This window comes from Perognathus longimembris, chromosome 17 (genome assembly GCF_023159225.1).
Source record: "Perognathus longimembris pacificus isolate PPM17 chromosome 17, ASM2315922v1, whole genome shotgun sequence".
Taxonomy (NCBI): domain Eukaryota; kingdom Metazoa; phylum Chordata; class Mammalia; order Rodentia; family Heteromyidae; genus Perognathus; species Perognathus longimembris.
In genome coordinates, this window is record NC_063177.1 from 35,159,050 (window position 1) to 35,186,176 (window position 27,127).

A 27,127-nucleotide genomic window follows, 5' to 3' on the forward strand; every position below is an offset into this window, starting at 1 on the left:
TGCATGAAGTTCTGGGTTCAATTCCACAGTACCACATTAAAAAACCAGAAGTGGCACTGTGGCTCAAGTGGTAGAGTGCCAGCCTTGAGCCAAAGCTCAGGGACAGTGCTCAGGTCCTGAGTTCAAGTCCATGGACTGGAAAAAAAAAGAAAAAAACTTAGATTATCTCAAAGTTGGAAGGAACTTAGATTTTCATCAATAAGGTAATGATTGGTTTAATTTTTAAATTCAGGAATATTCTTGCCACAGAACTAACAACTAGGAACTTTCGAACTTTGACACTATAAAGGGATATTTATCTGTAGACCAGTGGGTCACCTCATATATATAAGAGCTGTGAGATATATATAGTACATTTCTCTACTGTGTAAATGTTCCTGAATACAACTGTTGCTGTGCTTTTATAAGCTGAGAGTACTTTGTTGTTTTACAATAACAAGGTTTATTGCAAGATGCCAGATGGGACGGGTGACTCAAGTGGTAGATACCAGCTGTGTGCGAGAAAGCCAAGAAGAGGCCCTGAGTTCAAGCCTCAGTATGGGCACAAAAATAACAACAAAAATTATGTTTGCTGGGTTTTATTCCTATAACTCTAGTTAATTAGGAGGCTGAGATTTGAGGATCATTGTTCAAAGCCAACCCAGATAGATAAATCCAAAAAACCCTTACCTTCAATTAACCAGCAAAAAGCCAGAGTGGACATGAGGCTTAAGTGGTAAAGTGGCAGCCTTGAGCAACAAAGTTTAGCTCACCTCTATGATTCTACTTAAGAGGCTGAGATTTGGGGATTATGGTTCAAAGCCAGCCTAGGCAGGAAAGTCTTATCTTCAAATAACCATAAAAAGCCAGAAGTGGCGCTGTGGCTCAAGAGGTAGAGCACTAGCCTTGAGCAAAAAAGCTCGGGGACAATGCTCAAGCCCTGAGTCCAGGCCCTAGTATTGGTGCATTCACACATAAATATTGCATTTAAAATGATTTTTATGCTATAGAGGTCATGCAAAGTAGTCAAGGATTTCAAGTAGACATATAAGCCAGGCACCAATGGTTCATGCCTGTAATCCTAGCTACTCAGGTGGCTGAAAAATGAGGATTGCAGTTCAAAGCCAGCCATGGCAGAAAAGTCTGTGAGAATCTTATCTCCAATAAACTACTCAGAAAAAGCTGAAAGTGGCACTGTGGCTCACATGGTAGAGCATTAACTTTGCATGAAGAGGCTCAGGAACAGCACCCAGGCTCTGAGTTCAAGCCCCAGGACCAGCAAAAATAAAATAGACACATGATTTATGTATATGTGCAAACTCAGAAGGAAATATATCTAACCAATTTCAAATAAAAAAGGATGTTTATGATATTAAGTGTGGAATAAGCAGGTGAAATTGGTTAAAATGATGTCAGAATACTTTTGCTTTCCTATTGTGAAGCAGAGACATTAAAGTCTAGTTGATATTTGAACTGGGTGCCAGTGGTGTACTTATAATCCTGTAACTCAGGAGCCTGAGGCCAGTTCAACCTGAGCTACATACTGAGAATCTACATTAAAAAAATGAGGGAAGTGGGGAGACAATATGGGCACTTGAACTCAGGGCTTCTTGATCACAGTTGGCATGCTGCCACTTGAGCCATGCCTTCAATCTAGCATTTACCTAGTTAATTGGAAATAGAGTCTCATGGACTTTTCTGCTCCAGCTAGCTTTGAACTGAGATTTTCCAAGTCTCAACCTGCTGAGTAGCTAGGATTATAGGCTTGAACTCAGGGCCTGAGCACTGTCCCTGGCTTCTTTTTGCTCAAGGCTAGCACTCTGCCACTTGAGCCACAGCGCCACTTCTGGCCGTTTTCTGTATATGTGGTGCTGGGGAATTGAACCCAGGGCCTCATGCATACGAAGCAAACACTCTTGCCACTAGGCCATATCCCCAGCCCTCATTTTTTTTTTTTTAATATTTGAAATTTTGAGCAAACATCAAAGAAATTTAATGGGACAAAGAAGATGAGAACTTTGCTAGGTTTCCACATATGTATGTATACATATATATGTACACACAGAGAGAGAGAGAGAGATTGATTTGGTCTTGTTTTTAATTTGGAGTTGATGGTGGATGAAATATTGTAAACTTTTCCATGATTGGAGTCCCTGCAGGATTCGATTTGTTCCTGGGCTTGGTTCTTACTGTTCAGTCAGTTACAAGTTAGCCATGTACTCCCTGAGTGGCCGTTGCAGTATTGCTAAGTGAGAGGTTGGATGAGCACTGAAACAGTTAACAGACCTCTCTGTACCTCCACTGTTCCCTCTGGGACTCATCAGCCCTCAGCTAGGAAGGTTTGGGGCCTGGTTTTGAGGCTGTCTCCAGACACTCACTTTAATAATAAGATTGTTTACTTGGTGGTGCCATGCATAGCATCTCAGCTAGCTCCTGAAAACCCCAGCAGGAAAAAACCAATGCCAGGGTTGGCTGAACAAGTCCCCAAGGTCATTGTCAATGGCAAAAGATGGAATCTGCTCCCTCCCTGAGCTTGCACCAAAGGTTAGAGACCTGGTAGTATTCTATAAACTGCAACTGGTTGCCTTGTCTTGGAACCCTGGTTCACTACCTGCATGAGCAAGGGTGGAGGTCCCCCTACAGGTGGATTCATGTAACTGCATCTCCCTCTGCTCTTCCCTTTAGGGAGGGCTGGTATTTCCCCAGGGACTCCTGCCAGGCCAGGAAGATGCTACAGTGCCTGACTTCAGAGAGTGAAGAAGAGGCAGATTCTGAAGAAAGAGAAGACAGTTCCACAGAAGATCTAAAAGAAATCGCTGACCTGGATTTTGTGAACGAGGACATAGACAAAGGGCTGCAGAATGCCCAGCAGCAATCCAAGAAGAAGAAGAAGAAAAAGAGGTTAGGATTGAAAGCTGTTGGGAATGGGAATCCACATTGGTTAGACCAGGAAAGATCAGGAGGGAATGGGGCCTAAGCTGATAAGGCCAGGGGAAAAGACATTGTGTGCTTAGACTGTCACAAGTATGCCACTTTTTTGGGTCACTTTTGGTTCACATTAGAAGCCATTTTAATGATCTGTTTTGTAAAATTAAATAATGGTGTGTGTAATTGGATATCTTTCTACTTGTGTTTAGAATACCTTGTGAAGAATGAGTGAGGCAAGAAAGTTTCCTTGCATAAGAACCAAGAAAGATTTCCTTGCTAAATGGAAGAAAGTACTTATTTGTCCCAGGAGTTTAGTCCACTTTAACTGTAACAGAACCATGCTTACCTACTGTCTACAGCTTGTCCATTTCAGTTCTTATTTAGTATTTCCTTAGGCTCTAGTCAAGCCTGATTAACGTCTAAAAGTTTGTCTACTTTCTAACTTACAGCTTCCCTTAATAGGGAGAAGGTGATGATGATATTTTGGACAAAGAGATTTTGGTGGGGGGCGGGGTGGGAAATCCTGAGGCTTGAACTCAGGGCCTGAGCACTGTCCCTGGCTTCTCTGCCACTTGAGCCACAGCGCCACTTCTGGCCATTTTCTGTATATGTGGTGCTGGGGAATCGAACCCAGGGCTTCATGTATACGAGGCAAGTGCTCTTGCCACTAGGCTATATCCCCAGCCCGAGGCACTGATATTAATACGATGCTGTAAACGAAAGTAAGTGTAACTGAAATGTAGAAGTACCGTCCTCAGCCATGAGAACAGTTTGAGGCTTAGGGTAGCCTCTCTACCTGGGACAGGATGTTTCTGGATGCAGCCCATTGTTCTTGCCAGTGTGTCTGCCTCTGTCTTGCTGCTTTCCTTCTTCTCTTTTCCAGATGATTGGTGATCAATCTTTCCAGCTGCCGGTATGAGAGTGGTGAGCATCTGCCTTCAATGGTTCTCTTCCCGCAAAGGGCCAGGGAAAGGTCATTTTTGTTTATGCTCAGGGGGTAAAAATGAGTCTCTCTACACCCTAGTCTTTGGCTCTGTGGGCTCCATGAACTATTTGAGGAAGTTGGGAATCTCATCCAAAGAATCACTGGGTTTGACCGTAATGCTATGTACTTCAACTATCTATAATTCTGGGCTGTGGTGATTTGGGGATTTGATGATAGAAGAGGCAGCTGTCACTGCAGCCTGTGGTCCTGTTTTCGAACACGAGTTACAAACCAGCAGTCTCTGGACAGGAACCTGACCTACAGGCTTATTTTGTACTACCGAGCAGAATACTGTGGTTGTATTTTGAGTTCAAATGGAAATACCTTGGGTTGTTCTCGGCCTCTCCTGGTTACCACAGACACTTCTGCCTTGCTAGGCTCTTCAAGGCATTTGGGTTTGTGTTGGAGTCAGCTCCCAGTTAGTAATACTAACAGGAGCAGAGGAAGAAGGATGTAATAGCCTGTATGTGGTTTTGAAATGCATTGTTTAATTTTTTTCCCACCAATTGGCTTCACTAATTAAGCTTGGCTCTGGTTAGCTTGGCTCTGGTTAACATTAAGGATTGGTTTACATTCTCTGAACATTTAGGGCTTTAGTATTTGGATGCAAGCCAGAGAGAGGCCTGCTTTCTGGCAAGGGGAAGCTGAGACAAGTCAAACATTCATCCCAGATAAACCTCTGTGGCAATCACTGAGTACCGACTGTATTCATCAGCTTTCAACTCTGCATGTTTTTCCCTGGAGCTTCAACTCAGGGCGGTGGTACTCTCCATTAACTTTTTTATTGTTCAAGGCTGGCACTGTACCACTTGAGCCACACTTCTGGCTTTTTGCTGGTTAGTTGGAAATAAAGAATCTCATGGACTTTTCTGCCCAGGCTGGCTTTGCACTGCAGTTCTCAGATTTCAGCCTATTGAATAAATAGGATTTTAGGTGCAAGCTATTATTGTCCAGCTTCCATGTTGTTTCCTTTGCATGGGGTAGCTACATGGTAAGATGGCTTCCAGTCCCAAGGAGCCAGCTCTTTTGGACCAGGCATGCCTAGGAAAGGAACTTCCCCATCCCATGTTCTCTTATTGGGCTAACAAACCCTTCTTTGGACTCCACCTCAGTGCGCAGGGCTGCCCAGCTGTATGGCCTTCGAGAGGGAGGTGAAAATGAGGACTGGACTCTCTACTGGACCGACTATTCAGTGTCACTGGAGCGAGTGATGGAGATGAGGAGTTATCAGGTATTTTCCTCCTTTTAAATGGGACATCTGCCCGGTGAGATCCCCATGTTTATCAGTCTCCTGAGGGAAGTTCATGGTGCTCCCATCTCCTCTCATTGCTCCTGCATCCCGGCTTCTATTGCAGAAAATCAATCACTTCCCTGGGATGACTGAAATCTGCCGCAAGGACTTGCTGGCCAGGAATATGAGCCGCATGTTAAAGATGTTCCCTAAGGATTTCCATTTTTTCCCCAGGACCTGGTGTCTTCCTGCTGAGTGAGTGCCTTCCTTTCTTCTCACCCCTCACCCTGCAATTACCTGATTGGCCTGATTCCCAGGTGGCTACTTTCCCTTCCCAGAAGGTCTCCTATCTTTCTAGCTGCGGCTTAGGAAGAGAGACAGGATAAAGGGTGTGTCCAAGGTTGAGGAAACTGAGCACTGCCTATAAAATGCAGTGACAATTAAGGGCTGGGTGCCTTGGAGCCTATATCTGCAGCTGGGATGAGACTTTGTCCTCACCCTGGGTTTGATCTTGTTCCAATCATTTAACTGTGTATTTTCTGAAATTTTAAGGCCCCGGATGCCTCTAGAGAGAGTTAGTACCCAAGTTAGGCAGTCAGAACTGCTTGCCTGGCCTTTATCCCTACTGTGCCCTGGATGGCATCAGTCTCTCCCCTTCTTGGGTTGAATTTTACCCATTTGTAACTAGTACTCTGTGGTGTGTGTGTGTGTGTGTGTGTGTGTGTGTGTTGGTACTGGGGCTTGAACTCAGGGCATGGACACTGTCCTTTGGCTTTCACCACTTGAGCTCTACTTTGTGACTTTCGCTGGTTAATTGGAGATAAGAATCTCTCGGACTTTTCTGCCTGGGCTGGCTTTGAACTGGGAGCCTCGGACCTCAATCTCCTGAGTGGCTATGCTTTAGAGGTATGAGCCACCAGTGTCTGGCCATAGCCATCTGTTCCTGATATATGAAATGTTCTGGGTCCTACCACCAAGTAGCATAAACACTAGGTACAACCCAGTGATCAAGACAGGGCTGAGTTAGAGAAGTGTCACCATCAGGATTATACTCACATGGCTGAGGAATCCCCCCGGCCCCTCACTACCAAGCACTTCCCCAAAGCAAGAACCCAAGGGTTCCCAGCCTTGGCCACTAAGAAACATGGTGGTTAAATGATCTCTCCTATGGTTACCAGATTCCTTTGAGTTAAAACATAAAATGAGAAATAGCAAGACTGAAACAAATTAATCCATTAATTTGGACTCACATATACATATATATACATATTATATGTATATACGCATACATATGTGTATATAATTTAATTTTTTAAATTGGTCATTGGGCTTGAACTCAGGGCCTGGCAGTCCTTGAGCTTTTTCACTCAAGGCTAGTGAGTGCTACATTGAGCCACAGCTCCACTTCTGGTTTTCTGATGGTTAATTGGATATAAGAATCTCACGGACTTTCCTGCCTGGGCTGGCTTTGAACAGGGATCCTCAGATCTCAGTCTCCTGAGTAGCTAGGGTTACAGGCATGAGTCATTGGCACCTGGCTAATTTGGATATATTTTTGTGATATTATCTTATTATATAACCCAGGGAGGCCATGAGCTTGAGATCCTCCTGCCTCAGCCTCCTGAGTGCTAGCACTTTAATTTGGTTTCTTTCTACGGAATATAGTTTCTTCAAAGTATATCCAAAGGCATTTTTTACCCTCCCATGTTCTGGCTGAAGTGGCGGTGTCAAGGTGAGATACTGAGGCCCATAGTGGGGAGTATGAGAGTGATCCACCTAAAGTCATAGCACTTGTCAGGGCTTGAGTCAGGTGCAGAACTCTAAATCTTCCATCTGCAAACCGGGATAGCCAAACTACCTGGGTCATGGGCCACTTTTCTGAGGCACAGAGCATGGATCATCACGCATAGTGTCATGAAACCTAAACACAGCTGGCGCTGCGCTGTTGGCTCACATCTGTAATCTTAGCTACTCAGGAGGCTGAGAGCTGAAGATCCTGGCATAAAACTAGTTCAGCAGGAAAATCTATGATATTCTTATCTTCAATTAACTACTAAAAAGCCAGAAATGAAGCACCAGGAAACAGATACTCAGAGAGGCAGGATGGGGCCAAGGGAAGAGGAATAAATGAATGACAAGGAGAAGGGGGAGAATACAGTCAATAATTCATTGTGCATACTACAAAATTAAGAAAAGTTAGGGAAGAGATGGGTGGGGAGGTGACAATGTTAAAAGGCATAACATTGATCAAGATGTATTGTCCACCTAGTCAGGAGGCTAAGATCTGAGGATTGTGGTTCGAAGCCAACCCAGGCAGGAAAGTCTGTGAGATTCTTATCTCCAATTAATCTCCAGAAAATCAGAAGGGAGCTGTGGCTCAAAGTGGAAAAGTGTTAGCCTTGAGAGAAAAAGCTCAGGGACAGAGCCCAGGCCCTGAGTTCAAGCCCCTTGACTGCATTGTATTCATAAACAGCTTTGTAAAATGACAACTCCTTTGTACAACTATTTAAAGATAATTAAAATTTCAAATCTAATGAAAAAAAAAACCCCAGAGGTAGCTCAAAGTAGTAGAGCACCAGCCTTGTGTGAAAAGGCAAAGGGACAGCTAAGAGTTCAAGCTCCAGTACAGGCACAAAAACCAAACCAAAGCAAACAAACAAAACCAAAACTTAATCACTACCTGAAATGGGCTTCATTATCCACATTGTGTAGACAATAAAGTTGAGGCTTAGAGAGGTCCTTTCAAAGGGTTACATAGCCTGGTAATGGTATTGCCTGGGTTTGAATCTAGGCCTGAATTCTTTCTTGAGCCTGCCCTCATTTGTCTCCACTGTGTGGACTCTGCTGACTTGCCCATTGCTGGGCGGCTGGGCATATCTGTTGATTGACACTAGGGCTTTGTCACCTCAGCTAGCTTTTCTTTTCTGTGTGTGTGTGTGTGTGTGTGTGTGTGTGTGTGTGTGTGTGTGTGTGTGTGTGTGTTTTGTCTTGTCTTTTTGTAAAAAGGTAGACTTCTTTCTCATTGTTTCCCCAACTAAAGATATCTCTTGTTCCCTCCATGCCCTGGCAGCTGGGGAGATTTGCAAAGGTACAGCAGGTCAAGAAAAAATAAGACTTATATTTGTAAGCCGGATTCAGGCTGCCAAGGGAAAGGTATATTTGTCACTCGGACGGTGAAAGAAATCAAACCAGGGGAAGATATGATCTGTCAGCTCTATATTACAAAGGTACTTTGTCATTGTGATCATTGATTTATTTATTGCCCACTGCAGCCCAGGACTCTATAGGACAATGTAATGAAGTCGATGGTGGGCAGAGATAGGGATGGAGTTGAGCCTGCTGCTGTGACCAGTGGTGCAACATCTGCCTGGGCCACCTTTGACTCTTGTCTGCTAGTTCTGGCTCACAGGGCTGCCCTGTGGGAGTTTGGGGCATACCTTCATTTGTGGAGGCCTGGAGAGAGTCATGGCAATCAGCTTCCCTTCCTGACTGGTGGCTCCAGGTCACAGTGCAGCAAATGGTGTAGCAAGGAGGGAACCCTTGTGTGGGTGAGGGGAAAGCACTGGCTCCTCAGGAAAAGAATGTTTAGGAGACTATTGCAGGAAGACCTCTTGGAGAACCATGACTGTACTTCAGCCTTGGTTGGAAACCATGTGTCCTTCTGTCAAAGGACTTTTTTTTTTTTTTTTTTAGTGCCAGTTTGGGGGCTTGAACTCAGGGCCTGGGCACTGTCTCTGAGCTTTTTTGCTCAAGGCTAGCATTCTACCACTTGAGTGGCAGCTTTAGTTACAGTTTTCTGGTGGTTAATTGGAGAGAGGAGTCTCTGGGACTTTCCTGCCCAGGCTGGCTTTGAACCTTGGTCCTCAGATCTCAGCTTTCTGAGTAGCTAGGATTCTAGGCATGAACCATTGGTGCCCAACTCTATCAAAGGACTTTTAATGTTACTTTGCTTGGTTGCCAGGAGATCTCTTGCAATGGTTGTGTTATTCAGTAGACCAGGAAACCTAAGCACAGTGTAGCTTGTTGACTTCTCTCAGGTCACATGTGTAAGGCCACAAAGCCCAAGTCTCTTTTTCCTTCCAAGCCTACATGTTACCCCACACTGTTGGAGCTGACCACTCAAACAAGATGGGAGCTAGTGATCTTTATGTATGGATTTATCTTTTGATGCTTATTGTTCTTATGCTTCTTTCCTCTCCTCCCAGCCCCTTATCATCGATGGGTTTAAGTTTGACCTACGGATTTATGTGCTGCTAACATCCTGTGACCCTCTCAGGATTTTTGTGTACAATGAAGGACTGGCTCGCTTTGCTACCACATCTTATTCTAATCCCTGTGTAGACAACCTGGTGAGCTAAAAGGACACACTGCCTCCCCCGACCACTAATCCTGGGTACCACCATCCTTCATACATTGTGGATCTGGCTGTCATTGTGGAACCTGTGGGCCAGGTTCCACAAGGTTGTTCATTTAGCCCTCTTAGGAACCCTCAGAGCTAGGACCTACGACTTCCATTTTATACACAAGGATATTAAAACCCAGAGAAAGGTTACACCACTATAAAGAGGTGAGTCTGGGACTTGTGGCTAGGTCTGTCCAATTCCAAAGCCAGACCCCTCAGTTCAGGGATCCTTAAGGAGAAAGACTGTGGGTGAGCTTCCATATTAGCCCCTCATTCTCAGACCCCCCCCCCCACCCAGGACTCCTGAAGTTTGTGCCAGATAGGGCACTTCTGATCTCAGGAGGAGTTGGAATGGCTTATACTCCAGGCACTACGATACCCCTCCTTACCTCCTCTATTTTCCCTGTTTAAGTATGCCCTAAGACTTTCTTTTTTATCCCTTTAGAGAGGATACAGGAAGCCTGACTCCATTGTCTTATGTGTGTGTGTGTGTGTGTATGTGTTTTCCTTCCCAGGATGATATCTGTATGCACCTGACTAATTATTCCATTAATAAACATAGTTCAAACTTCATTGAAGATGGGAACTGTGGCAGCAAGAGGTAAGAGAACAGCTCTGCTTGTCTTTCTGGGATTTTACCATGTCTCCCTTCAGTCCCTGCCAGTGTTTCCATCTTGGATCATATGGTCTCAGCAAAAACTACTTTGCCTCTCAGTCTCCCACGTACTCCTTGCTCTCAGTCCTCTAAGCTGTTAATCATTAAAATGAGGCCACATCGTAAACCCTAGGAGGCTGGGAGGAGGAGAGATAAACATGAACGTTTCCCCAGCAGAATACATACACACACCAAAACATACCCTTGTTACAGTTGCCCTTTCTGACATTTCCAGATCAACAGACGTTTATTGATTGCTAGTCTGCCACGTGAAAAGGACGTGGCCAGCCATGGCTCCTTGGCCTACGGTTCCCTGGGGTGTTGCTCCATTTCAGATTCTCAACCGATGTGTCACGATGTCCTGGTGTCATATGATGTGTGGCTAGCTGGCCTTAAGATTCTCCCAGCGGGGGAAATGAGGAATTCATGAGTCTCTTCACGAGCAGCTTTTTCATTTATGTTATTTCCTAATCTACTTTCATTGGAATTATAAGAAAAAAGGTAGACTGAGGAGTGTGAATGTGTTGAGCAAAAGGGGGAAGGAAAAGGGAGCCTTGGGGTGCTGAGGCCCATGATGAATGTTTGTGTTTGTTTTTATCCATCTCTCCTCAGCAAGAGAATTTCCAGAGAATTTTCTTTTATAACAAGGCCACCTCTCCAGTAACCCCTTCATGCATGAGTGGATTAATCCATTGGTGAGCCCTCCTGAAGGTCCCACTGCTCAACCTTACAGCATTTTACAGCGTTAGGGCTGTCATTTCCAACATAAACTTTTGGGGAACACATCTAGACCATAGTGTACCCTGGCCTTCAGTGTGCTTTTCATATTACAGGGTAGAGTTCCTCCTTTCCTCTTTTCTCCCCTTTCCTTTCTTTCTTCCTTCCCTGACCTGACCCCCCTCCCCCAATTCCCTTCTCATTTTCTTTTCTTTTCTTTTTTTTGTTTTTTCAATACTGTGGTTTCAACTCAGGACTTTGGGCTTGCTAGACAGGTGCTGTGCTGATTGAGGCACACCTCCAAGTCTACATACATACATACATACATACACACACACATACACAGATTTATTTTCAGGTCTAGGCTTTTTTTTTTTGTCAGTTATGGGGCTTGAACTCACAGTCTGGGCCCTGAGCTCTTTTGCTCAAGGCTAGCACTCTTCCACTTTGAGCTACAAATCCACTTCTAGTTTTCTGGTGGGTAATTGGAAATGAGTCTCCTAGAGTTTTCTGCCTGGGCTGGCTTCAAACTACAATCCTCAGATGTCAGCCTCCTGAGTAGCTAGGATTACAGGTCTGAGCCATCAGTACCTGGCTTTTATTTTCAGTTTTGATACTTGGCTTTACTCTGTAGACCAGGCTGACTTGGAACTTAAGATCTTCTTGCTTCAGCTTCCTAAATTTCTGGGATTACAGGTGTGCAGCACTGTACCTAGCCCTCCTCCTAAATCTTCTGAAACAATCTTATGCTGTCTTGTTGCTCCAATAGAAGTTGGCAAATGAGGCCAAGTACACTCTCAGTCAGCAGAGTGAGAGAGAAAACCTCAAAGTTGCTGTGACTCTGGCATAGACACCAGTCATCTTCAGCTACCAGTGTGCTTGGCAGGTGGCTAGTGTTAAAGTGAATTGAGTTATCATGGGGCATAACAGAATTACACAATAATGTGTACTATTTGTAATAGGCCTTGAATCATCAAGAAAATGTTACCTTCTGTTTTGAAACATTGGTTCAAAGTCAAGGAAATGTATGAACTATTTCAAGAAAAGATTTCCTAACTAGACAAATTAAATACAGGGTGTTTTTTTTTTCCACTTGGAAGGATTGGCTTTGACCCATCCTCTTATGAAAAACCACTGTAATGGGTGAAGAAGGTGGTAGCTATGAAGATGGTCTCTTATCTTTACTTATAGAAATACATCCCTGGGCTGGGAATGTGGCTTAGCGGTAGAGTGCTTGCCTAGCATGCATGAAGCCCTGAGTTCGCTTCCTCAGCACCACATAAACAGAAAAGGCCAGAAGGGGCGCTGTGGCTCAAGTGGTAGAGTGCTGGCTTTGAGCAAAAAGAAGCCAGGGACAGAGCTCAGGCCCTGAGTTCAAGCCCCAGGACTGGCAAAAAAATAAAATAAAATAAAGAGGTATGTTCCTACCTGGGCACCAGTGGCTCAAACCTGTAATCCTAGCTGCGGAGGAGGCTGAGATCTGAGGATGGTAGTTCCAAGTCAGCCTGGGTAGGAAAGTCTGTGAGACTCTTAATTCCAACTAGCAACCACAAAGCTGGAAGTGAAGAAGTGGTTCAGGTGGTAGCTAAGGGGCAGCACTCAGGGCCTTAGTTCAAGCCCATTACTGGCACAAACAAGAACAAAAATGAAAAAAAAAACCCACAATTGCTTCATGTGTGTGGACTCCCCAAGTCCTTCAGCTGCCCATGACAGAGGCAGTGGTTTCTCAATGTCTTGTTGCCTGAAAGCTCTGATTGCACACCAGACCCTTAGCTAAAGCTCACTGGTTGACTGGCCAACTTGTTTCCTCCTCTTTTGACCCTTTGGCCTGGGGTCTACTGAATTTTATGAACTCCTTCGTCCGCGTCATCACCTTCCTCTTCCTCCCCTTTGCCTCCTCCTCCTCCCCTTTGCCTCCTCTTCCTCTTCCTCCTCCTCTTCTTCCTTCTGTTTTCCATCTTTCTTCTTTCTTCTTTTTTCAGCCAGTCCTGGGGCTTGAACTCAGGGCCTGGGCTCTGTCCCTGAGCTTCTTTTGCTCAAGGCTAGCACTCTTCTACTTGAGCCCCAGCACTATTTCTGGCCTTTTCTGTTTATGTGGTACTGAGAAATTGAATCCAGCGCTTCATGCATGCAAGGCAAGCACCCTAAGCCAACTTCCCAGCCGCCTTGTCTTCTTCTCCTCTCCTTCACTCTCCTCTCCCAAATTTCCTCCTTCTGTATTTCTACTGTGTGTGTGTGTGTGTGTGTGTGTGTGTGTGTGTGTGTGTGTGACTACTGTGGCTTGAACTCAGAGACCTTCGCTCTCATTTGGCTTTCTTTACTCACTGTTGGTGCTCTGCCACTTGAGCCACACTTCTAGTTCTGGCTCTTTGCTAGTTTATTGGTGATAAGAGTCAGAGCTGCCCATCTGGGGCTAGTTTCGAACCATGATCTCAATGATGTAAGGATGTGTTTGTTTTTTCCATCCATTGAGCTTTCCACTCAGATACCTAATCCTTTCCCTAGCCCACAGATTATTTCTAGAAATTGCTCAAGCCATGTTTTATGTGATTATGTACCTGTACCCTCCTACCCCAGGGCTTTGAAGGCCTGATCAGTGTCACTGGCTCATAGGTGTTCATTGCCACTGGCTCTAGTATCTTGTCTGCTACAGAAGTTTCGGTTTTCACCATGGCCTCAGATGGCCACGAGCAGCTGCTGTGCTTCATGGCCTGTGGTTCACTTCTAGGAAACTTTCTACCTTCAACATGCACATGGTGAACGAAGGCTATGACGTGGAGCAGATATGGAAATCTATTGAGGACGTCATCATTAAGACACTCATCTCAGCTCACCCTGTCATTAAGCATAACTACCATAGTTGCTTCCCTAGCCACACACTCAACAGCGCCTGCTTTGAAATCCTGGGCTTCGACATCTTGTTGGATCGCAAACTCAAACCCTGGCTACTGGAGGTAGGGAAGTTTGGAGGTGATGGGGTGATAACCGCTCCCTCTTACTGGGTCTCCCCTCCTGGCTCATCTGGATTGCTTTGAGCAAGTTCCCTTGCCACTCCCTTCCAGGTTGTTTGCTGCTTGGGCAGACCTACCTTCTTCATTTGAGAAGTGGCCACCAGAGGGGGCTAGACAGCTGGGAATTAGAGAATTCCTTGTGCCTTCTTCAGGTCCAACCAGACTTGTAGAGTGCCACCGATCTCATGCGCAGTGTGATTCTAAAGTCACCTCTGCCACAAAAGGGGGTCCTCAAAGCGGAACTGAGAATGTGACGGTCAGTACCAGACCAGCTAGGGGCCTGGACTACTCAGTTCCAAGTCTCTCTTGTCATAGAGGTGGGGAGAGCCACTCAGTGAGTTTCATGCTTTCCACCCACAGGGTAGAAGAGAGAAGGTTTTGGAATGGCTGCCTCTCTTCCTCCCTATTTGGAGGAAGAGAATCCTATTTGGAGCCCTCTCAAGCAGCTATTTAGCATGCATCAAGGAGCAATCAATGCCAGAGGAAGTCAGATATGCTAGTACCAGGTGCCAGTGTGTGTGTGTGTGTGTGTGTGTGTGTGTGTGTGTGTGTGTGTACACCCATTTGGGGGCTTTAAACTCAAGGCCTGGACACTGTCCTTTAGCTTTTTCTGCTCAAGACTGATGCTCTGTCACTTGAGCCAAAGCTCCACTTCCAGGTGTTTGCTGGTTCATTGGAGATAAAGTCTCTCAGGTTTATCTGTCTGGGCTGGCTTTGAACCCGGATCCTCAGATTTCAGCCTCCTGAGTAGCTAGGATTATAGGTGTGAGCCACCAGTGCCCAGCTTTGGAAGCACCCATGAGTGGAAAACCCAGAACTGTAGATAGAAGTCCTAGGAATTCACCTTTCCTTCATCCATCTCTGGCACTCCTAACACAAGAGCAGAATGAGCACTAGCAGCAAGCCTTCAGAAATCTATGAAATGTCATTTAGCGCTTCTGTACAATACAGATTTGTCTGTGGGCAGGAATGAGTCCCGCTTTCCTTTTGTCTCCCCCTCGATCCTAGTTAAACTCCAGAAAGTGTCCCTCTTTTCTTCTTTCTGCCCCCAAGCCTGTCCTTTTGGATTGCCCTTCCCATTCTGCTCTGTGGAATGCACGGTGCACGTGCGGGAACGCTCGCACTCCAGATGGGGGAAACCAGAGACAGGCAGGCACCTCTGCTGCTTCCAGAGGGGAACCAGGTGGGTGGAGAGAAAAGCTGCTGACACTACAGGGAGTTCCGCTTCCTGCTTTCCTCCCTGTGGCTGTGGTCCTGAACCTCTCTTGGCTCCCTTCCACTCCCCTTGGTAGCCAGGGCCCTGGGGTAGGCATTGACAGCACCTAGACATGGCATCTTGGCCTCATTTCTGCTTCCCCTCTGAACAGCTCCCTCCCCAGCTACCATCTTGCCCTCACAGGTCAACCATTCTCCAAGCTTCTCCACTGACTCCAGGTTGGACAGAGAGGTGAAAGACAGTTTGCTGTATGATACCTTGGTCCTGATCAACCTGGGAAGTTGTGACAAAAAGAAAGTCTTGGAAGAGGAGAAACAGCGGGGCCGGTTTCTGCAGCAATGTCCTTCCCGGGAGATAAGGTATAATGGCACTTCCCACTCAGAGGCCTTGTTCTCTGACTGCTCTTTTCTCAGTGAGACTGGCTATATGGCCTGCTAACTCAACATCCAGCTACTACTTAGGTGGCCTTTCTATTACTCTGTGAGCCTCAGTGACAGGTCTCTGAAATAGAGCTAATGATATGTAAGATTGTTAGGGGCACTGAGATCAACTATAGATAGTCTTGGTCCTAGTACCTGACACCATAATTTGTTACAGGCTATTAAGAACCTTGAAGTGGCTAGGGGTGTTAGTTCAGTAGTAAAGCACTTTTCTAGCAAGTATGAGGCCCTGCGTTCAGTTCCAAGCACTGCAGAGAGAAACAGAGACAGAGACAGATAGATGAGAAAGAGGAGAGAGGGGAATTGAATTTCTAGAGTTGGTGAGAAGGGACAGGTCATTTCTATGGGAGGCAAGCTCTCTTGCCACTAGGCTATATCCCCAGCCCAGGGACAGGTCATTTCTAATAAGTGAGAATCCTATTTGGAAAGTGAGTTTATAGTCGTAGCATTTTGAACAGTCTTACTATAAAGATTCCTTTATTTCTAGAAATAGATTAAGTCACAGATGTGTAACTATACATAGTAGATGTGAATTGGTTAATATATGCATATCCAGAAATTATGGATATAAAAATAAAGTCATTCTATTTTTCTGTGCTGGTACTGGAGCTTGAACCCAGGGCTGTGTGCTCTTCTTTTAGCTTTCCCCACCCCCCAATCCTTGCAAGGTTTGTGCTTTACCCCTTTCAACTTTCTGCTGGTTGATTGGAGATGAGAGTCTTTGGATTTGGATTTGTCTGCCTGGGCTCACTTCAAACTAGGATCCTCATATTTCAGCCTCCTGAGTAGCTAGGATTACAGGGGTGAGTCACCAGCACCTAGCCAAAAAACATTATTTTGATTTTAAAAAGGAGAGAGAGATTGTTAGTTCTGTTCCATGTTAGTGGTTTTTTTTGGCCAGTCCTGGTCCTTGGACTCAGGGCCTGAGCACTGTCCCTGGCTTCTTCCCGCTCAAGGTTAGCACTCTGCCACTTGAGCCACAGCACCGCTTCTGGCCATTTTCTGTATATGTGGTGCTGGGGAATTGAACCTAGGGCCTCGTGTATTGGAGGCAGGCACTCTTGCCACTAGGCTATATCCCCAGCAAATTAACTGGTTTGTTTTTTTTTGGCCAGTCCTGGGCCTTGGACTCAGGGCCTGAGCACTGTCCCTGGCTTCTTCCCGCTCAAGACTAGCACTCTGCCACTTGAGCCACAGCGCCGCTTCTGGCCGTTTTCTGTATATGTGGTGCTGGGGAATCGAACCTAGGGCCTCGTGTATCCGAGGCAGGCACTCTTGCCACTAGGCTATATCCCCAGCCCCTCTGTTCCATGTTAGTATACTCAGTATACTGATCAGAGCTCAAACCCCACTGCTTCCTGCTGAGTAGCATTTGCTGCAGATCTTAGTTGATGTCAGAAGACTGGGAACCTGGTTCAGGAGATGCCCCTTGTTGCTTTGCAGATCCCACTAAGACCCTGGCCTCCTCAGGAACAGAGAGCCAGCCTGATCGTTCAGGACTGAGCTTCTGAACCCTGGGCCAGAGGTGCACTCATTCCGAGCTAGCATGGTGCCTCTCAGGCACGTTTTCCTGTGTCCCGTCCGCAGGTGGGAGAGAGGTAAAATGGGGTATTGTGTGTTCCTGTCCTTGAAGAGGAGACTAAGATTCCAGAAGAGGAACCACTTTGCATCACAAGGTCACCTTGCTGGGACTCCAGGGTACCTTCTATTTGGGAAGCAGGCTACATGGTGTTCAAGAGCAGCCAGCACACTAAGGATTTCCTTTATATTCTTTGGCCACGAGATAGCTTAGTGGCTCTCGGTTTCCGTGTCCTAAAGGGGGCTTATTCTACCTCCCTACCTGACCTCCGCCTCCCCAGAGGGCCCTGAAGAAGAGTGAGATCATTCCAGCTCATAAAAGCTCATTAAGCTCATCCAAAAAGGCCTCAAATTTAGCAAAAACCCAAGCTGCCGTTCTCCAGAGAAGGGTAATAAGGGCTGTGAATGGGAAGGTGGCGACAGTCTGCCTGGTCAGACTATGCCAAGGGGGAAATGGGTTTTACTTCTAACGGGAGAAAATTTGGTGAGCTGTCAGAAAGACTCCGGCTAACCAGCTCTGAGTGCATTGTGACACTGGCTGTCCCAGGAGAGCTAGAATCTTTCAAGGAAACATTCTTGCTTTTATTTAACAATACTGATGGACCACTATTATGTTCAAGGCCTCCATCTGGCCCTAGATGACACTGTGCCTGGACATGTCCCTTCCAAGAAAACTTAACTGAAGCTCCAAGTTTTGCTTCCCAACAGGATGGAGGAAGCCAAGGGGTTTCAGGCAATGCGGTTACAGAAAACCGAGAAATATGAGATGGAAAACTGTGGAGGGTTCCGGCTGATTTATCCCTGTGAGAATATGGAGAAGTATGAGAAGTTTTTCCAGGATAATAGCTCTCTGTTCCAGAACACTGTGACCTCCAGGGCTCGGGAGCAGTACGCCCGGTAGGATGCTGGGATCTGGTGGGCATAGGTGTTGTGGGGATTGTGCTTGACCTGTAAAAGGGGCAGGCAGAGTCTCAGTCTTCCATCTGTGTGTGTGTGCGCGTGCACATACACGCGTGTGTGCTGGTACTCGAACTCAGGGCCTGAGCTCTGTGCATTAGTGTTGTCACTCAAGGTTGGCATTCTAACACTTGAGCCACAGCTCTCCTTGCAGGTTTTTGTTGTTGTTTTTGTGGGGGGGCGGGGTTGGTGGTTAATTGTAGATAAGACGTCTCTTGGGCTTTCCTGCCTAGACTAGCTTTGAATTTCACTTCTTAGCTCTCAGCCTCTTGCATAGTCTATGAGCCACAGACATCTAGCTTCAATTCCCAATCTTTCTGGAGGAGGACTTGTCCTGGTCTCACAAAGACAATGCAGCAGAAGATTCCATAGTACTGGGCATCTTTAAACAGATGGGTAGCTGTGTGTAGACCCTTGGTCTCTGAGACAGACACCCCTCCCATTCCACAAGGCACTCTGAGACTGCCTCATGGGTTAAAGAGCCTGGAAGGGCCTCAGTCCATTGAATCTAGTCCCTGCCAATCACCTTATTTTATGGAAGGGAAACAGAGAAGAAAGAGGAAACACACAAGCAAGGTATGTTAGATGTACCAGGACTACCCTGTGTCCTGATCCCAGAGACTAAGTAAATTCACTATATTATACTCTTTTTGTCTGCTCCAAGGATCCATTGCTCATAGAGCCCAACATGGAAGATTGTAGCTTTAGCCTCCTATTCAGCCCGTCTTTGCAGCACCTGCCATGGCTAGGGACTGGCCACCTGGAAGGTGGGGGAAGAGACGGGGTATGGTGAAGTGGGGTATAACTCCCTTTACAGCCCCAACTGTGGGGGCAGGGAAGTGGGGCACACCATCTCGCTACTCCTTCTTGCCCTTCCCTCTAGGGGAATGGCTTACAGCTCCTGACACTCATTTATTCCCACGGGCAGGCAATTGATCGAGGAGCTGAGACTGAAAAAGGAGAGAAAATACTTCCATAAAAAAGAGAAGAAAGTGGAGCTGCAGGGCGAGTCTGCAGGCGAGCAAGCAAGAGGCAGAGGCATGGGGAACTGGCAGCAGAAACAGAAATACAAGACCATTGGCCAAGCCCCCAGACAAGTAAACCTGAATGGGAGGGGAGTGTTCATGCCCAGCACCCTTCCCCGGCTGGGACCAATGCGTGGGGGCCTGCTGAGGAAACCACTACTCCGGGCTCAGACACACTGATGGGCTGGCTGCACAGAGGGCTGGGCCACAGGAGAGGGTGGGGAACTTCCCTGAAACATGGAGCCCAGCGCCCATCAGCGGACCCCTCCATCTGGGCAGCAGAACACTCTCATTGGTTCTCCCTTGCCAAGCTGGGAAGTGGGCATGATTCTATGTAGGGAGCAAGCGTCAAGACAACCAGCATATACAAACCTTCAACTCCAATCTGGGTGGGAAGGCCCACTCCAGCAGACCACGGGGAATTGTTTCTGGAAGGCAGGACCCTCAGAACATTACAGGGGAATGACAGACCAAGATTGCTCCTTCTGTCCTGATTCTCTGCTTGGAGTGGCCCAGCCCCCAGACTGTGGACAGCTGTCCATGATCTAAATCTTTAGCCTTCATCTTCTGTATCTGGTGCTCTCTTCTAGCTCAGTAGAAAGATGCAGTTGCTTTTTCAGTACATCTACTTTATCTTAAAGACTTGCCTGAAAGACAGGATTGAAACAGGGTTTTTGTTTTAACTTTACTAAAGGTCATAGATCCATGGAGGGTCTGATGAAAACTATGGACTCTCTTGCTATAAAATACACAGTATACTTTTTTTTTAAGGCAGTGACTTACTATATAGCCATGCTGGTCTCAAAGTCTCTCTGTAATCCACACTGGTCTTGAACTCATGATTCTACTACCTCAGTCTCCTAAGTACTGGATTACAAACATGTGTCACCATGCCTGGCTCAGATTACACCTTTTAAAAAAAAATTGGGAGGTGTTAAAGCCACTCATGAACACTCTAAGGGTCCTGGAACCCCAGGCAAGGAGGGGTAGAGGGACTTTACTACTGGCTGTTTTCCGTCTCATTATCACCTTTGCACCTACTCTTGGGTGCAGATGTAGTTGGATGTAGATAATGCTGGGTTCCCACAGGCTCTGTTTGGTCTCCTCCTTCCTAGTACTTCCAGCCATTGGCATTGGTGTCCGGCACACCTGACTTGTTATTGAGTGTCAAAGATGTGAAGAAAAATGTGACGGACAGTAGCCTGGACCAGGAAGTCCCCAAGAAGGAGGCTGATCCCGCACTCTACCACTCTGAATCTGTGAAGCACTCCAGCTCTGTCCCTGACCTGAGGAGCTCAAATCATAGCTGCTTTGGGATAGAGCCCTGTAAACCCAATCCCAAAGTCACAGAAACCAAGTCCTCTTTTGCCATGAACATGTTTGACAGCCCTGTGGTAAGTAGTGGGGCTGAGCTTTTGGAGGGAGCTATAAAAGTCTTGCTTTCTGGTCCCTTCTCTATCTCTCACTTGCTGTAACCCTGTGAATAAGCTTCTGACCTTTCCTGGCCTCAGTTTCCCCATTCCAAATTGTGGAATATCTACTGGGAGGATGGGTCTGGAAAGGCTTTTAGGAGGGCTATCATGTCTGTGCATTCTCCCTTCTTGTGGCAAATTGCCACAAACCTGGTGACTTATAACAACATGATTTCTTCTCTCACAGCTCTAGAGGCTAGCAGTCTGTAACCAAGGTGTCAGCAGGGCTAGTCTCCACCTGTAAGCCCTAGACCCAAGACTTTCCCTTGCTTATTGCTGCAGTCTGGTGGTTGCTAGTGATCCTTGGCATTCCTTAACTTGTGGTCCAGTAACTCTGTCTCTGTTCCTGTGTTTCTTCTCTGTGTGTTGTCGCAATAGGACATTCTTAGGAGGACACCAGTCACTGGATTTATTGACCATTGTAATCTAGTGTGACTTCATCTTAACTTGATTAATTATATCTTCAAAGAATCTGTTTCCAAAATAGGTCATAGACTGAGGTTGCAGGAGCGTGGGAATTTTGAGGAACACTTTTTAACTCAGATTACCACCTAAACAGGGTTTCTCAAACTCCACTGATGTGTAAACTGTGAACACCTATTGAAGGAAAGAAAATGCTCTTAGACTCCCAATGTAGATTTAAATTATTTGTATAAGGCAGACTTGGTGAGGCCTGCATAGAATCCCAGCTACTTGGAAGCTGAAGCAGGAGGATTGCTTGAGCCTAGGACTTCACAGCCAGCCAGGCCCATCTGAAAACCTATTTTTATAAGTATTTGAAGATCTGGGCACTGATGGCTCATAACTGTAATCCTAGCTACTTAGGAGGCTGAGATCTGAGGATCACAGTTCAAAGCCAGCCTGGCTGAGAAAGACTGTAAAATTCATCTCCAATTAACCACCAGAAGGCTGGAAGTGAAGCTGTGGCTCAAATGGTAGAGTGTCAGCTTTGAGAGAGAGGGGGAAAAAAAGCTTGAGGACAGTGCCCAGAGTCTAAGTTCAAGCCTCAGGACCAGGATAAGCCCTAAAATAAATTAATCAATAAATGCAGACACAAAATTAGATATAAATGTTTATATAACCAGCCCTTACATATTCACTGATCAAAAATTATTTTTTAAAGCTGGGTACTGGTGGCTCATGCCTGTAATCCTAGCTACTCAGAAGGCTGGGATCTGAAGATTGAGGTTCAAAGTCAGCCCAGGCAGGAAATTCTGTGAGACTCTTATCTCCAATTAACCACCAGAAAAAGCCAAAAGCAGTGCTATGTGCTGATGCTCAAGTGGTAGAGGGCTAGCCTTGAGCAAAAGGAGCTCAAGGACAGTGCCCAAGCTCAGAGTTCAAGCCCCAGGACCAGCAAAAAAAAAAGTACATATTTTTTAAAATAAATAGTATCTGTACTCAACATACAGACTTTTTCTTACAACTATCCCCTAGACAATATAGCATAACTATTATATAGCCTTTGTATTCCATTAAGTATTGTAAATAATCCAAAGGTGATTTGAAGTATATGGGAGATGAATGTAGCTACATGTGAATATGACTCCATTTTATATAAGGGACTTGAGCATCCTTGAGTTTAGATATCCATAGAGGATCCAGGAATCAGTCCTCCTCTGACATGGGAAGACAACTAGAGATCTTCTGCAGCTACAGAACCAAGCCAAAACTGTACCAACACAGGAGTAGGAGCTGATTTTCTTATTTTCTTTGCTCCTGTCCCTAAGCTTTTTTTTTTTTTTTCTCAAGGCTAACACTCTACCACTGGAGGCACAGCTCCATTTCTGGCCTTTTTGGTAGTTAGTTGGAGATAAGAGTCATATGAGTGTTGCTACCTAGGCTGGCTTCAAACTGTGATCCTCAGATCCCAGTCTCCTGAGGCATGAGCCACTGGTGCCCAGCTGTAGTCATAAATTTAAAAAAAATTCTCAGTTTATTTTTTAATTCCTTGACTATATTTATAATGTTTGCTTTTAAATCTTTGTACAACCTAATGGCCAAATATTTGGGTCATCTCAGAGTCAATTTCTATTGGGTATTTTTTTTTCATGAGTCTCTATTATGTTTTCTTTTCATATGCAGTGTTATTATGTTTGGATTCTGGACTTTATGAATGATATATGATGCAGTGTGATTCTCTAGAGAGTCTCTGGATTTTGTTTATTTCTCTAAACTGTGGGTTTTGTGGTTTTTTTCTGGTCCTTGAACTCAGGGCCTGAGCACTGTCCCTGGCCTCTTTTTGCTCAAAGCTAGCACTCTATCACTTGAGCCACAGCGCCACTTCCGGCTTTTTCTATATATGTAGTGCTGAGGAATTGAACCTAGGGCTTCATGTATATGAGGCAGGCGAGTGCTTTACCAGTAGGCCATATTCCCAGCCCTTGTTTGTTTGTTTTGCTAGTTCTGGGGCTTGAGCTTAGGGCCTGAGCATTGCTCCTGGCTTCTTTTTGCTCAAGTCTAACACTCTACCACTTGAGCCATAGCTTCATTTCTGGCTTTTTTCTGTATATATGGTGCTGAGAATTGAACTCAGGGCTTTGTGCATGCTAGGCAAGTACTCTACTGCTAGGCCACATTCCCAGCCCTTGTTTGTTTGGTTTTTTGTTTGCCAGTTCTAGGCCTTAAACTCTGGGCCTAGGCGCTGTCCCTAAGCTCCTTTTTTGCTCAAGTCTAGTACTCTACCACTTGAGCTATAGCACCACTTTTAACTTTTTCTGTGATGAACTGGAGATAAAAGGCTCACAGATTTTCCTATCTAGGCTAGCTGTGATCTTTAGATCACAGCCTCCTGAGTAAAGTGCCAGCTTTGAGTGAAAAAGCCAAGTGAGTGCACGAGGCCCTGAATTCAAGCCCCAGTACTGATGTAAAAAAAAAAAAAAATGTCTTTAAAGGATACAAAGAATGGCAGATAACAAATACATTCTCACCTTTGGCCACCTTCAGTGCATTTCTTCGTTTTACCCATGCCGTTGTCAGGTGTCATTTCCGTATGCTGTCCCTACTGGACTCTGCCACCAGAAAAATCTCTCAGCTTTGAGGATCTCTAGAGGAAGCTGCAGACTGCCCCTCCACCATCATTTATCTTCTGCCCTAGTGCTCAGCCAATTCATTGCTTGGAAAATATTCTAGCCCAATCTTTTTTGTTTCTGATGAAACCAGGTCCTAACTTAGTTTCTGCTTGTCTTATTCAAGAATAGCACAAGAGCTGGGTGCTGGTGGCTCCTGCCTGTAATTCTAACTACTCAGGAGGTTGAGATCTGAAGATTGCGACTTGAAGCTAGGCTGAGTAGGAAAGTCCATGAGATTCTTATCTCCTATAAACTACTCAGAAAAAGCTGGAAGTGGCGCATTTGGTCAAGTGGTAGAGTACTAGTCTTGAGCAAAAAGAAGCTCAGGGACAGAACTCAGGCCCTGAGTTCAAGCCTCCTGACCAACACAAAACAAAACAAAAGAATAGCACAAGAAGACTATCTTTGTATTCCACAATCTCATTTTAGGCTGTTTTCTCTTCTAGCCCTATACCCCAGTAGAAATTTCTCCAGAATCCGCCACCCAGGTCTCAGCCTCTCCAGAGTCTCTACCAAACATGAAGGAGTCTCTACCAAACATGATGGAGTCTCTACCAAACATGAAGGAGTCTCTATCAAACATGAAGGAGTCTCTATCAAACATGAAGGAGTCTCTACCAAACATGAAGGAGTCTCTACCAAACATGAATCTGCCTACCAAGTCTGAATGCAGTAGTCCAGATATGGTTAGAGTGGTCTCTGTTAAGTGCAAGGAACAGAAGATAACCCAGCATTTCATCCCAGAGAAAATACCAAAACCTTCTATGCCTACAAAACCCCAGAGCCTCTCACGGAGTTTGAACCCAAACTGGACTTTGCTAAAGAAGAATATGAAAAAACATCATCATCTGATGTCAGAGATTTTGACCAAGGTTCAGCTGAAGGGCTTGTTCCCACCTCACTGCAACTCAGAGCTGACTGGCCGGTCACGTGAGTGCTGGTGTATGGAGTGATGTGTCTGAAGCTTAGATGTGGTAGTCAGCTTTCCATTCATATGACAAATACCTGAGATTAGTAACTTATAAAGAGAAAATGTTTATTTGGGCTCATGATTGGGCAGACTCATTGCTTTGAGGCCTCTAGTGGGTGTGGCAGGAAGCATGTGATGAGCAAACCACTGATTTTGTGGCTGAGAAGCAAAAGAGGAAGAGGAAGGTGTCAGGGTCCTATACTTCTTTTTGAGGATATGCCTCTATAGACCTAAGAATTTGCCATTGGACACCATTTCCTAAAGATTCCACACTTCACTGAGAACCAAGGCTTCATGAGCCATTGGGAAACACTCAACATTCAGTTGATAACACTAGGCCAGGTTCTGGTAGCTCATGCTTGTAATCCTAGCTCCTCAGGAGGCTGAGATCTGAGGATCACAGTTCAAAGTCAGCCAGGGCAGAAAAGTCCATGAGACTCTTTTCTCTAATTAAGCAGTAAAAAAGCTGGAAGTGGAGGTGTGTCTCATGTAATAGAGAACCAGTCTTGAAGGAAAAGGCCAAGCAAGAGAGTGTGAGGCCCTGAGTTCAAGCCCCAGTATTGACACCAAAACAAAACAGTGGTTGGGAGTTTAGCTCAATGGAAGAGCACTTGTCTAGCGAGTGGGAGGCCTGAGTTTGGTCCTCAGCTTCAAAAACCAAAAAGACACTATTACAGTAGGGCACTGTAGTTGGGAGGCTGAGCAGTAGGAACATGAGTTGGAAGCTAGCATGGGTTATATAGCACACTCTGTCTTGACAAAACAAAAACCCTGAAATACAACACAACAACATAAGGACTCAAATTATATCATTAGAAGAGAGTAACCAGGAGGACTAGGCCTAGTCTTTGGGCATACCCAGTCAGTGAGGAGGGAGGGTTGCATAGACACTGCCCTCAGAGAGACGCATCTGATGGTGGAGACATAGTCCATGATCTTCAGGACTCTGAGAAGACAAAAAGAAAGTAATAGAATTTCAGGAGCCTACAAAATCCTAGAGTTCTGGTCTTCATTCAGATAAGGCCCATCAGCTGAGTCTGTCCCAATTGTAAGGAAAGTCAATTACTTACAAGAATGGAGCAAATGGCTGATTCTGGTTCTGAGAGCTTCAGTCAGTTTTAGGCCCTGGGGACCCTGGTGGGAGGTGGCTTTCTCCGGGGATTTGTGATGAGTTCAACAGCACAAAGTGATGATGCCGATGCCTTTGCCTTTCCAGAAAACCCCTCCCTGCCAAGGGAGTACTGCTCCCACAGTCACGGCTCTAGCAAGAAGAGACATCTGGATATACCCTCCCTCCTCCTCTTGCAGAGATCTCACAGCCAGGACAATTCTCTCAGTGACCTTCTGGTGGTTGCCACTCAAGCTCGACTGGATCCAAGGCCTATCAGAAGCCATCTAGGTGCATTAAGGGACCCAGGTATACAGGATCAGGAAGCAGAAAGCCACTGCCTGGTCTCTGACCAAAAAGAATATGAGAGGAATTAGGTAGGTACCTACCCAGAATCCCTTGATGTGCTGGGGCATTGGCAGGTACATGCTCCACTACTCCAGAGTGATGAGTATGTGGGAAAATGGATAGATTGATAAAGACATGGAAGTAAATCAACAACTGAGACTTGCCTCAGTCAAAACGTGACCCTTACTCTTTGTCAATTCCCTCTCCCCACCCTAAGACTTGGTATCTGATGCTTTTGCTCATTGACTCATTCTACCACCAGAGCCTTACCTCCAACACCATTGATTGATTGATTGATTGATTGATTGTGTGTGTGTGTGTGTGTGTGTGTGTGTGTGTAATGGAGCTTGAACTCAGGGATTTTTACTTTTTCTGTTTTTTTGCTCACTGGCTGGTGCTCTACCATTTGAGCCACATTTCCATTTCTAGCTTTTTTGCTGGTTAATTGGAGTTAAAGTCTCATGAATTTTTTGACCCAAGCTGGCTTTGACTCTCAATTCTCAGTTCTCAGCCTCCTGAATAGCTAGGATTATAGGCATGAGCTGTCAGTGCGGGGCTTTTAGTGCTTTATAACTTTTTTTTTTAAGTTTCTCTCTCTCTCTCTCTTTCTCTTTTAGATCATGGTCTTGCTATATAGTCTCAGCCTCACTATGAAGTTCACACTGGCTTCAAAATTGCCATCCTCTTGCCTCAGCTTTTCTTTTTGGCCAGTCCTGGGGCTTGAACTCAAGGCCTGAGCACTGTCCCTGGCTTCTTTTTTTTTTTTGCTCAAGGTTAGCACTCTGCCACTTGAGCCACAGTGCCACTTCTGGCCATTTTCTATATATATGGTGCTGAGGAATCGAACCCAGGGCTTTCAAGTATATGAGGCAAGCACTCTTGCCACTAGGCCATAGTCCCAGCCCTTGCCTCAGCTTCTTGAGTGCTGAGATTATAAGTGTGTATCACCATGCCTTACTCCAATCTTTAGTGCTTCTGAATTAAGGTTATATGTAGAATCTCAGGAGAACCCTGTGACATGGTGTTGCATGAAG

At 45.6% G+C, this 27,127-nt stretch overlaps 1 protein-coding gene across 1 annotated transcript in view; it reads left to right on the top strand.

Moving 5' to 3' along the window:
* Ttll6 (tubulin tyrosine ligase like 6) overlaps positions 1 to 26,351 on the top strand; it is a 36,452-nt gene extending 10,101 nt beyond the window's left edge. Inside the window, 15 exon segments of the mRNA XM_048365874.1 lie at positions 2,665 to 2,880; positions 3,791 to 3,831; positions 5,005 to 5,123; positions 5,248 to 5,378; positions 8,194 to 8,350; positions 9,329 to 9,472; positions 10,041 to 10,126; positions 13,626 to 13,851; positions 15,308 to 15,483; positions 17,851 to 18,039; positions 19,028 to 19,196; positions 20,240 to 20,518; positions 24,114 to 24,185; positions 24,312 to 24,597; positions 25,854 to 26,351. Of these exon segments, the coding sequence (XP_048221831.1) occupies positions 2,665 to 2,880; positions 3,791 to 3,831; positions 5,005 to 5,123; positions 5,248 to 5,378; positions 8,194 to 8,350; positions 9,329 to 9,472; positions 10,041 to 10,126; positions 13,626 to 13,851; positions 15,308 to 15,483; positions 17,851 to 18,039; positions 19,028 to 19,196; positions 20,240 to 20,518; positions 24,114 to 24,185; positions 24,312 to 24,597; positions 25,854 to 26,122 (2,560 nt within the window). The 3' untranslated portion in view covers positions 26,123 to 26,351.
* The last annotated feature ends 776 nt before the right edge of the window (positions 26,352 to 27,127 follow it).